This window comes from Echinops telfairi, unplaced genomic scaffold (genome assembly GCF_000313985.2).
Source record: "Echinops telfairi isolate 266 unplaced genomic scaffold, ASM31398v2 ScPeMD7_5;HRSCAF=22, whole genome shotgun sequence".
Lineage (NCBI taxonomy): Eukaryota > Metazoa > Chordata > Mammalia > Afrosoricida > Tenrecidae > Echinops > Echinops telfairi.
Window position 1 is genome coordinate 29,713,392 of NW_022103901.1, and position 12,438 is coordinate 29,725,829.

At 50.5% G+C, this 12,438-nt stretch overlaps 1 protein-coding gene across 1 annotated transcript in view; it reads left to right on the plus strand.

The window, feature by feature from the left end:
* Window positions 1-12,438, plus strand: part of LOC101653980 (tryptase-like) — a 219,533-nt gene that overhangs the window by 49,203 nt on the left and 157,892 nt on the right. Inside the window, 1 exon segment of the mRNA XM_045285436.1 lies at window positions 3,021-3,025. Within this exon segment, the coding sequence (XP_045141371.1) occupies window positions 3,021-3,025 (5 nt within the window).

The following is a 12,438-nucleotide window of genomic DNA, read 5'->3' on the forward strand; positions in this document are numbered from 1 at the left end:
AGCCCCCAAGACCACGGAGTGTGTGATTCCATGTTTGCAGCATCTGAGAAAGGTCAGATGACGGACAGAAAACAGATCACCTGTGTGTGAGGTGGGGTGGAGGTGGAGTTGGCAACAGGGACAGAGGGAATGTCCTGGAGAGAACCAAGGGTCAGGGCCCAGGGCATGGTCATGCTTGCCCACGGGCTTGTCAAAGCTCCTAGATCCCTGCACTGAGATGGGTGAATTTCACCGAATGTGACTCGTCCTTCCATGAACCAGACCCCAGAAGAGGATGGAGGAAACGATTTGAGAAAATGCAAATGGAAAGAAGCAAGCAAACATGGCCTTCTCATGGCCCAAGGATAGCGGCTCTCCTCTGCAGAGAGACCCCCCCGGCTGTCACACTCGGCCTCAATGCTGGCACCGGCACCCATGCACAACACACCTGCCCAGGCTCTGGTTCTGGGACGTGGTCACAGTTGAAGTTCTATGGGCACCTGGCTGTGAGGTAGCTGTTTCTCTGTAGGGACAGGAGACCCAGAGGGTTCTGAGAGGCTCCCCTTGCTGCCTGGGTCTCCTCTGTTCATCCTCAGGGAGACCTGGGGAAGGAGGGGAGGGAGAGTTTCTGACCCATGAGGAGAGGGCAAGGGTGGCTCTGCTAGACCCTGGCTCCAATCCAGAGCACCTGCCCTTTTCCAGGGTGAGCCTCTGGGTGACTCAGAAGTGGGTCTCATGGGTTGAGACCTATGTCCCCTTGTATGTTGTCTTCAAGTGCTTAATTGCCACCTGTGGCCATGGTCCCAGGATCCCAGGTGGCACAGTGTCACTCGCTGGGCTGCTAACGGAAAGATCAGCAGTTTGAAACCACCAGTGCCTTGAGGGACAGGCTTTCTACTGAAGAGCTCACAACACACAGAATCCAGGAACAGGAGTGGGAATACAGATACCAGAAGGGTAGGAGGAAGAGGGTGGAGAGGAAGGGAGAAACGGGGAACCAATCGCAATGATGGACACATAACCATACATCCCTCTCCAGGGGGAAGAACAACAGAAAACTGGGCCAGTCCAAACCGGGCAGCCCCTACCTCTTCTCTGGCTCCTCAAGACCTATTGAGCTATGCAACTCCTGCCCCAGCACCCCAGGAAGCTATTTATCTTCCCAGGCCGATCTGCCTAGCCCCTTCCCCAGCAGGTCTTCAACCTCCAAAGAGCAGGTCTGCAAATCAGATAACCTCCCAGGAATCGCATCCTGACTCAAGGCCCTGCAGCTGCAAGTAATAAAGATTCTCCCTTCTGTTAGCATACACTTCCTTAGCTCAGAACCTATAAAACTCGCACTGCCTCTCCGGGACAAGCTGCCAGTTCCCTGACCTGACTCACCTAACTCACTGGTCTCCGAACCGCCCGGAGGCTCCTGCCCCATCCCTTTCTCTGTCTCCCTTCCCTCCTGGGAGTTCTTTCTTAACCTCTTGTTCCTGACTAAGCCTCATCTCCTTCTGTGCCTCCGTCTCCAACCTCTCCTCTTGGTACCGAAAAGACCGGGAGCCGCAGGAGGGGCCTCTGTGCTGCCCTGGCCTCTCTCTGGCCGGTGCACAGCCCCATCCTCTGCTTCCACAGACCTCTGTGGCCTGTCTGCGGGAGCGCTTCTCTGGTCTGTATTTCTGTGCATGTCCGTTCTGTCTTGCTTGTCTTGCTTGTCTTTCTGGACACTGAGCACCAGCAAACTCCTACGGGAACGTTAGGGTCCATACGGCTCAGGGCAGGGTAACTATGCTGGCATCCTAGTCCCAAAGGGAGCTGGCAATAACTGCCTTTCCCCGCGAAGGGTGCGACGGTAAGGTCAATTTCTCACTTCCACCTTTCTCTGTGTGTCTATCTTCCCTCTCTTGCGGCCTCCAGCCCTTTGCCTCTGTGTTTACTTCCTGGGATCCCTGCCACTGACAGGACTGTTGGCACGAGGCCGGGTGGTCCCCGCACCTTCAGACTGGACCAGAGCGCAGAGGGGGAGTCTGAGCGTCGCTTACTTGTTCATATGCTGCGTACTCGCAGCTCTGCAGTGCTTTCTCTAAAATTCCACTCTCCCTCCCTGCCTGACCCTGAGCAAGGCCTCGGACCTCCCTTGATTCGCCGGCCGCAAAGCTAGCTCCCTCTCCTCCTCAGCTCCCCGAGGTGTCTTTCACTCATCCAAGGTCCCTGTCTGTAGGTGAAAGCCGCAGGCCTGTGCCAGGGAACCTTCCTGTTCCGAGGAGTCCAGGACTCTCCCACTGGACCCCTAGCTCTGACCAGGAGGCCTCTCAGGGTTACTGGGCCACCTCCTGACTGATGGGTGCGGACAGGGACCAGGAGACGGCCTTCTCCTTTGCCCGAACCCCCTGAAGTTTAAGACGCTATGGGAAGCACTCTCTCTAGGTCAGCCAGGGACAGCCCCTAGGGAGCCTGCTAGCCAATCTCACTAAACTGGGCCTGGCTCCAGACAGGCGCCCTAAGCATCTGGTCTTTTCTGTAACCAAGTGTGGCCACAGGAACAATTGGACAATGGGTCATGCTGGCCAGATTTCAATATTCTCCGAGACCTTGACAACTTCTGTCACCAAACCCAAAAATGGTCCAAGGTTCAGTACGTTCAGGTGTCCTTCTCCCTCCGCTATTGTCCTTGTTTGTGTCCCTCCTGCCACCCAGGCCAAGTCCACCTGGCCCCATCACCTGCGGTGGCCTCTTCCAAACTCCCGTTACCCCCACCGCCACAGGAACCAACCTCGCCCCTTCTGGCTCCCTGGAGGCCTTGTCCCTCCCTTCTGCCCTACTCTTTACCATCTCCTGAAAACCCGGAGCCTACTCCACCCCCATCAGTCTTCATAACCCCCTCACCTCCAGCCCCACTCACTCCCCCAACCCCTTCAACCTCCTCAACTGCAGCTCCCTCAACCTCAGCCTCCCCAACCCTCTCCTGTCCCCTCATCCTTCCCTGTTTCTTCCCACACCAGGTTGCACCACGTTTGCCCACTCTGGAAAGTGGCTGGGGTGGAAGACCCTGTCAGGGTCCGTGCACCGTTCTCCCTCACAGATTTCTCCCAAATAAAATAACGCTTGGGAACCTTTTCTAATGATCCCACTACCTATATTAAAGCGTTCCGATGCCTTACCCAAGCCTCTGACTCAACTTGGCACAATCTCTACATAGTCCTCACTTCTACCCTCACCCCTGATGAGCGGGAGCGGGCTTTTACAGGGTTTTACAGCACGCGGACCAGGTCCATCTCACCGATGCCACCATGCCCATAGGACGACAGGTAGTTCCTGGAGAAGAGCCGGCTTGGACTGAACAGATACCCAAGCTGGATGGGAAGGCAGAGCTAGCCAAGACTGCATACGATGTTTGCTGACTGGCTTGCAAGCCATCTCCCACAAAGCAGTTAATTTTGACAAGCTGCGAAAAAGTATTCAACAGCCAAATAAAGACCCTGCAGCTTTTCTCTCACGCCTAACTGAAGCCTTAACCCAATATGCTAGGTTAAATCCCACTCCCCAGCAGGAGCTAATGTTTTGGCCACACACTTTATAACACAGTCAGCCACTGATGCTTTACATTAAAAGTTTTAAAAGTGGGAAAAAGCCCTCAAACCCCAGTCCGAGATTTAGCGAATATGGCATTTAAGGATTTAACACCCGTGAGGAGCAGGCAGAGGCAGCCCCTGATGCCTGGTTCCGGCAGAAGGTAACTTTTCAAACCCAAGCCTTAGTAGCAGCCCTGTGGCCAGCGATCCCTGAGGCCCCAAAAGGACAGCTGGGGCAAGGGTGCATGGAAACAATGACCACCACCTGGTGCCTGCTTCAAGTGCGGAGAAGGGCACTGGTCACAGAAGTGCCCCAGGCCTGAAGCTCCAACCAAACCCCGCGTGGGGTCAAAGCGGACGCTGGAAGTCCAACTGTCCTTGGAAAAGCGACAGGCCCTTTGCGTCTCCACGTGGGGGACTGTCCTTCCAATTCCTGACCAGCCTTTGGCCCTGCTGGGATTGGCCGAACTCAGAGACCCTGACTGGATCCACATCACCCTCGCAAGCCTGGGGTATTGCTCAAGGTATCGGGTGAGTAAATTTCCTTCTCACACAGAAGCTGTCTTTTCTGACCTGCCCTCATTTTCAGGGTTAGGCAGTCCTTCCTCAATCTCGGTCATGGATACTGATGGCAAGCCTACCTGCCTCAGGTGTGCTAGCCCTTTACTCATTCCTTCCTTATAATCCCTTCGTGCCCGGTCCCTCTGTTGGGAAGAGACATTTTAAATGAGTTAGGCACCTCCTTACACCTTACTTCTGGTCTCAAGGACCTCTGCTCCTTCCTCTTCTTTCTCCCGACCTGGAAAAACTGGCCCTACAGACCTCCTTGCGTCCCGATGTTAACCCATCATACAATGCCTCCTTTCTAACAACCTCATTACTCCTACCCACTCTCCCTGCAATGCTCCAATCTTAGCAGTGAGAAACCAAATGGTACTGATCGCTTGGTCCAGGACCTGCGCCTCATTAACGAAGCTGTCATCCTCATACACCCAGTAGTTCCCGACCCCTATACTCTTGTCCCCCATTCCCCCTCCACTATACCTTTCTCACCATCCCCTCAACCCAGCTTCTCAGCATTCGTTTGTCTTTACCTGCAGACCCTCCTAAAACAGTTCTAAAGCAGACACAGCCCAACTCCCCTTTACTTCTCTCTCCCTCCAAGACCCACGTATCTCCTTCTGCTGCTGTTTAAGCCTGAGCCCCACCCTCACCATCCCGAGTTTAACTCTAAATAAACACTGTCATAAAGAACCTCTGACCACTGACTTTGAGTGAACAAGTACTTTACATTAAGTCCCCAATTTCTCCCTTACAATAAGGTGACCAGATTTAAAGCGGACACCATTGACAGGGTGGGGGGTGGGGGTGTTCTTGATTAAAAATTTGGTCTATGACCAAATAGACTGTTCCCTAGCTTGTCGTGCAATCTTTCTAAAAATCGTGACTTTTTTTTAAAACGCCAAAAATTGGGACTGTCCCGCCAAAAATGGGATGTCTGGTCACCTTACCTTATAACTAAATCATTAAACTCCCCGATGGTGGTCTCAGCAGCCTTTATGCAAAGCAGCAGAAGGGACTCCCAACAGACCTTTAACCCTTTGCTGACACTTAGGTAATACAATTTTCATTTTAGTGAATGTTGAAGTCTAGATGGAAACAGTAAGTTTCAGAAGGTCAGAGTAAGTTGCAAATAATTGGAAAAAGAGTTGGATAACTTATTATAGAATGTCTGGCTGTGCCAGAATATGAAGTTTGAAAGTTATGGAAAGTTGTTTGCCGAGAAGTTGATGAGAAAGAAGTGAATGTGTTCACGGTAAGAAAGATTACAGTGGGAGAAATGTAAAGGACTTCACGCTGATAGTTCCCCTGATAGTTCATGGGGAAGGGACAGAAAAACAAGGCCACTCCTGTTGGCCCCTACACTCTCCCCAGTTAGTCAAAGCTTCCTTTAACAAACTCCGACATGCCCTCCTTCACCCCCACCCCTAAGTCTGCCAAACCTTTTTTACTCTACACAGATGGAAAACAAGGTATAGCAGTCAGAGTCCTGGCTCAGCCCCTGGGGCCTGCTCTATCTCCTATAGCTTGTTTGTCTAAGCAACTAGACATGACAGTCAGAGGTTGGCAACCCTGCCTCCAGGCCCTAGCGGCAGCCACTGCCCTCACCAAAGAAGCCCTAAAGTTAACACTGGGGACGTTGTCCACCCACAGCCTGCAGGACCTCCTCTCACACACAGCCCGGTCTTTGCTCTCTCCAAGCCGTTTGCAGGAACTCCATCTCATGTTTGTCGAAAACCCTAACATAATTCTGTGCCAGGCTCACTCTTTAAACCCAGCAACCCTCTTGCCTTAGCTCCTGACTTGCTGGAACTTAGCAGTCACTCCTGACCCAAGCAGTTGAGGAACTAACACTGCTCCAACCCGAACTCTCAGATCAGCCATATCCTAACCCAATCTCACTTTGTTTGTTGATGGCAGTTCTGTCGTGGATGCCCAGGGGCAATGGCAGGCTGCATATGCTGTCCCTCACTTGACCGAGTCTGGAAAGCTGCATGCCTCCCAATAAAAATTGCTTCTCAAAAGGCAAAGCTTGCTGCTCTCACTTGAGCTCTCCATTTAGCTAAAGGAAAAAATGGCTAATGTATATATTCTGACTCTAAATATGCGTTCCTCATAGCTCACTGTCACGCCACCATCTGGGAGGAGCGGGGATTTTCTGACTACCAAAGGGTCCCCCATAGTAAATGGTAAACTAATAGTTAATCTCCTACAAGCTCTTCAGCTGCCAACAAAAGTAGCCGTCATCCATTGCAAAGAACATCAAACTGATAACTCTCTTGTCACACAGGACAACAATAAGCAGATGCTACTGCCAGAAACCTCACTGCTAACCCTGCCAGCCTGGCTCCAATTCTCCACTTCACTATCCTTAAAGTACAACCCTTTTACACACCATAAACAGCTGGGATGTCGGGAGGAGCAATAGGACAAACTATTATTCAAGCTCAGACCTTTAATGACAAAATACAATTTGCTATGGAGTCCACCTCTTGTCTCCCTCCAAATCTAAAGGCAGTTAACATCTTTAGGACAAGTCACCCTGCAAAATCACCGAGCTCTTGACTTACTCACAGAGGATAAGGGAGGAACATGCATGTTTCTAAATGAAGAATGTTGTTATTATATTAATGAATCGGGTATATTTAAACAAAATGTTAAGGCACTCCACACCATGGCCGCTGAGATCAGGAAACGTCAGTGGAGCACCACCAGCTTGTCATGGTTTCAAAATGCTGCCATGGCCTGGGTTATGCCCCTCATTGGGCCTCTGATAATAATCTGTGTACTTTTGCATTTAGCTCTTTGTATGTTTAGATTCTTGCAGGAACTGTTAGATTTCTCTGGGGATAGATATACCTCAGTCCTTGGCTCTGTGCGAGAAAGAATTCACGCCGAAGCCTGGTTTGTGATCCAAGTGAGTTTTATGAACGTTAGAAGAAGTTTCAGATTTACACAGGCACCCATAGGACTCCTCCCAAACATGCAGCCTGCCTGGAAGCTGCTGGCAGAGTTCCGGTCGATTCCGGGCTCCTGCCTTTTCAATGATTCCACGGGAGGCGGGGAAGATGACCCCTGGTTGACCCCATTGGCTGAATTGAATTCACCTGGCCTAGGTGGGCCAATCCAGGTGCTGCACCCACCCACGCGACCTACAGGAAGCCTGAACCTCTGAGCATGTGAAGAGTTTCACTCCTTTGTTTCCGTGGCTCGGACCACTGGGCATGCATTAATGGATGTTCCATCCCTACACTAGCCTACCTAACAGAATGAATGAAAAGTATCTCCAACCTGACCTTTAATCAGCTTCTTCTCCACACTTACATCCCACTGCCAACCAACCTGGCCCCTGAACCTTCCAACTCTTTATCCCCCCCTTCTTCGTCCTATCTCAGCAGGAAGCAGTTATGACAGAAACTGTCACCCCATTTCCAATATTAAGAGGTTTGGAATGTTTGGGCCAGGTCCAGACCGGGCAGCCCCCACCTCTTCTCTGGGTCCACAGGACCTATTGAACTATGCAACTCCTGCACCAGCACCTCAGGAAGCTATTTATCTTCCCAGGGTGATCTGCCTAGCCCCTTCCCCAGCAGGTCTTCAACCTGGAAAGAGCAGGTCTGCAAACAACAAGATAACCTCCCACGAATCACATCCTGACAAGGCCCTGCAGCTGCAAGCAATAAAGTAATAAAGATTCTCCCTTCTGTTTACATACACTTCCTTAGCTCCGACCCTATATAACTCCCACCACCTCTCCAACAAGCTGCGAGTTCCCTGACCTGACTCACCTAACTCATTGGGTCTCAGAACCGCCTGGAGGCTCCTGCCCCATCCTTTTCTCTGTCTCCCTTCCCTCCTGGGAGTTTGTTCCCTGCCTCGGTAAAATCTTTCTTAACCTCTTGTTCCTAACTAAGCCTCATTTCCTTCTTCCCCTTGTGTCCAACCTCCCAAAAACAAGGGAGAAGGGAGACAGCGGTTGGTGTAAGATATGAAAATAATAAACTATCATCTATCAAGGAGTTATGAGGGTGCCAGGGGGTGGGGGATGGAGGTAAAAAAGAGAAGCTGAAACCAAGGGCTCAAAAGAAAGTAAATGTCTACAAAAGAATTAAGGCAATATATGTACAAACATGCCTGATACAATCAATGTATGGATTGTAACAAGAGTTGTAAGAGCCCCCAATAAAATGATCTTTTAATGAAAAAACAAAACAAAAGACTTTTTCATCAAAGAACAGAAACAACAAAAAGAATTAGTCTCAGAAACCCCTGGGGCAGTGTTGCTCTGTCCTACAGGGCTGCTGTGGGCAGGACTGATGCCATTGCAGTGAGTGGCTCCTTGTTTGTTGTGGGCATGGCTCCAGGAAGCAGTGGGTGGCACCTTCCTGGTGTTGCTCTCCTACTGGAGAGTAGAGTGGGGCTTGGTGAGTGCCTGGGGACCAGGAAGCCAGCTGCTGTGGGAGAAGAAGGAGAGCCCTGGGGCCTGAAGGATATCCTGCAGGGGATGGGTTGACTCCATGTCCCTTGCGCACTTGTGGGATATAAAGACTTTTTCCCCAGCTTTGTCTCCCCCAAAGATATGCCAAATATTAGAGGGTATTTGCCAGCACATGGTGGGAGGTCAGATGCATACAGCCTCCAGACCACTTTCTGGGCCCACCACAGCTAGGGTCCACTCCCTGCTGTTAAGGACAAAATGGGCTACTTCTCCCTAAAGACTTGAGGCCATCAGTCTGGTCCCTGTAGGTGGGGTTCACACCCTACTGATAATGGTTTCCATGGAGAGCCTGAGAACAGCTCAATCCTCAGTGACATCCAAAGTTAGGCTGCCATCCTGAGTCTAGGATCCAGCCATCTTGACACGTTTACCCTTAATAACTCCCGTTCCTATTGCATGGATAGCCCTAGATCCTCGCCATCTCATTACTGTATAACCTATAGTGCAACTCCTTCCTGTAATGTATGTCTTGTAATGCACGCCTCCCAAGATATATAACCTGTAATTAGGGGGCTTGCACGCCTCCAAAGATATATAAGCCTTAGTGGGCAATAAAGAAGCACAGTTCTCCTCTCTTTCTCCCCCATACCCTTCCTCTCTCCCTTGCTTCCCTCTCCCTGGCTTCTTCTACTCTCCCCTTGGGTCTTCCAGTCCTCTCTCACCTGGTTCTCACTCCCCAGTTCCCTTCCCCCCTCTCTCCTGCCCTCTGGTCTCTCTCTCCAGGTTGACCACTGAGTTAGTTAATTGTGCCAACCTGGCCGATAAACAAATGTAGGGCTAATTGAAAGGCAGAGGGATAAATGGGTGGTGAGCCTTGCCTTTCTAGTTCTCAGCTCTCTTGCTTTGTGATGCTTGCACCAGGATGCAGCTGCCTTAGCAATTCCCTGCTTCAGCTTGCAAGATTGACTTCCTACAAGACATCCCCAAGGAGAAGCTACATGGACCTATCCTGATGCAGCCCTGGGTGCTGGAGCAGCTGTGTGGAGACCCCTGCCAGTGCTGAGATGCTTATTCGTTTACTGACTCGGCTTTCCGCCTGCAGTCGGCATCATTGCCTCTGTTTTGTGAGGTGGAGGACTTTGTGGACTGGTGTTGGGTTAATGGGTTAATGTTGGACTTGTGGGCTTGGGCAGCATTGGGCTGGGATGTTTTTGTGATGCACATTTTCTTTACATAAAACTCTCTCTTATACATGAGTTGCTGTGGATTTGTTTCTCCAAAGTACTCAGACTAATACAACCACCAAGCAGGGTTGAGGTGAGCATGCTGCTATGAAATGTGTCTGACTCTATTATTCCAATCTCTCTTCTATCTCTCATGCTCTCTATGACTTTATTATAATCTACATATACATATTTAAACTACAACTGCACCAATCAAACCCATGATTTGTTGTGGGGGACTGGCCTTTCGCTCACACTCACGCTTGCTCCCATGTCTCCCCCACTCGCCCCTCCTCCTCATGCAACCTATGTCCTCAGGGCTCTGTCCGCAGAAGCTCTTTGAGGGAGGGACCTGGGCTCCAAGCTCTCCATCTTGACTTGCAGAGGGCCTGGACCCATGACCTTGATCCCATCAGGGCTCAAGTTGGACCATGATGCATCCTGGGCTGTTGTTTGTCACCCAGGCTTCCCAGTGTACAGAGGGAAGAGACTGACATTGTAAAGGCAGAGGTGGTAACTTAAGCCAGGACTGTCCTATATCCCATTGGGTCCCCCTGCACCCCACTTGTTGGAGCACTGGGCCACCTCAGTACCACGCTCCTTGCAGCCTCCCCCTGACCCTTCTCCACTGTCCAGTAGACACCACCCAATGTGAAGCAGCAACTGTACTCTCCTCTCTCTCTCAGTTCTGGGGTGACTCTGGGTCTCTCCTTCCTGGGGGTGTCCAGGCTGGGAATGGTGCTTTTGAAGAAGAAATAGGGAGAAGAGGAGCTCCCCCTTGGTCCCCCCAAAATAGTCTTCTTATCCACTCTGATCCTTAAGACCCCCAGACCCACTGGCCACAGTGTCTCCCATGATGCCAGATCTGGATTCAGCAAGCCACATGGTCATGGGTGCCCGAGGTCATATAGTTCTTCAGGCCATATAGTTGGAAGGCCTACTGGTCCAAAGGCTATTGGGTTCCCCAAACCCCAAGTCTTCATCAAGGAGTGTAGTCTGCAGTATGGTTTTCAACTCAATGTAAAGAAAATCAAAATCCTCACAACTGGACCAGTAGATACATGATAAATGAAGAAAAGGTTGATGTTGTCAGGGTCTTTCTCTAGCTCGGATCCACAAACAGTGCTCAGGGAAGCAGCAGTCAAGAGATCCAAAGACGCACTGCATTGACAAATCTGCTGCCCAAAACCTCTGTAGAGTGTGTGGTGGTTACATCATTTCATGTCATCTTGATAAATAGAGTGAAGGAATGGCGTCTATCCTGTCAATCAGGTCACAGCTTGGTGATGACTCCTGGTGGGCGTGGTCTTCTCATGAGGATTCTGGGACTTTCTGACTTCCTCCCTGTAGGAAGGACACACTCTCTGCTTCACATTCCTGTTGACAAGCCACATGGAGCTACGCTGATAGAGTCAGAGCCCTGGAGATGGAGGAGCCACGTGGAGACCCACACCAGTGTGAGATGTTCCCACCACCACTGGATACACCAGACTTTCCACCCACTGGCCTGTGATCTTCCTGCATTTGGCATCATTGCATGTGTTGTGTGAGTCTGAAGAAGAATTTATACACTGGTTGGGCATATGGGCTAATATCAGAGTTTTGGACTTGGTCTGGACAGTGCTGGGATGCTTTCTTAATATACAGATACTGTTTGATATAAAGCTTGTGGGGGAAAGGCCAGCCCCCACAACTAATCACGGGTTCAGTAAGCACAATTGTATGGTTAAGATATAGATAAAGGTTATAATAAAGTCAGAGAGCATGAGAGATAGAAGAGAGATTGAAATAATGGAGTCAGACACATTTCATAGTAGCATGCTCACCTCCTGGATGGCCATGATCTTACCAGCCAGATGCACGCACAGCGTGGGTCAAGGGCTGGAAAGCGAGGCGAGGTGGGTGGGAGAGAGCCGATGAGAGAGATGTTTATTGCTAACCAATGCTTATGTATCTCTTTAGTGGGCATGATTACAGCTAACCACACATGTCACAGGAAGGGGTTGTATAATAGGCAATACAAGCTATAGCAGGGGGGATATACAATGGGCATAAGAGTAACAGGATGGGCATGAGCTAGGGGTGTGCACACAGTACGAAGGGGAGGGACTAAGGGTATACATGTGACAAGAAGGGCAGACCCTAGGTTCATGATGGAGGCCTAACCTTGGTTACCCACGCTTGAGTGGGCATGACCTCTCTGTGTTCTCCTTCAGGGAAACAATCACTATCCTTATCAGAAGGGAGTGGGCCCTACTTACTGTGGGATAAACAGTGGTGTCTGCTTGCTGTGGATGGTTGATAACCCTTAGGGAGAATAACCCCTGACCTACTTCTGTTGACCTCCAAGTGTATAGTCATCTGCCACGTGTAGCAAGCAACTAGGTTTGGAATATATTTGGGGGAGACAACTTGGGAGAAATCCTTCTGTCTCCCACAAAAGCTCTTTTTATACATACAGGAGTGTCCTTGGATTTGTTTCTCTAGTCTACGCGGACGCACACAGAGGGCTGAAGTGCACCTGACCAAGCCATGGCATTTCCAATCGCCCATGTGCATGTGAAAGTTGGACACTGAAGAAGGAAGGGCAATCGATGCGTGTGAATTGGGGTGCTGGCAAAGAACACGGAAAGCACCGTGGGCTGCAAAAAGGACAAACACGCCTGTCTTGGAAGCAGAA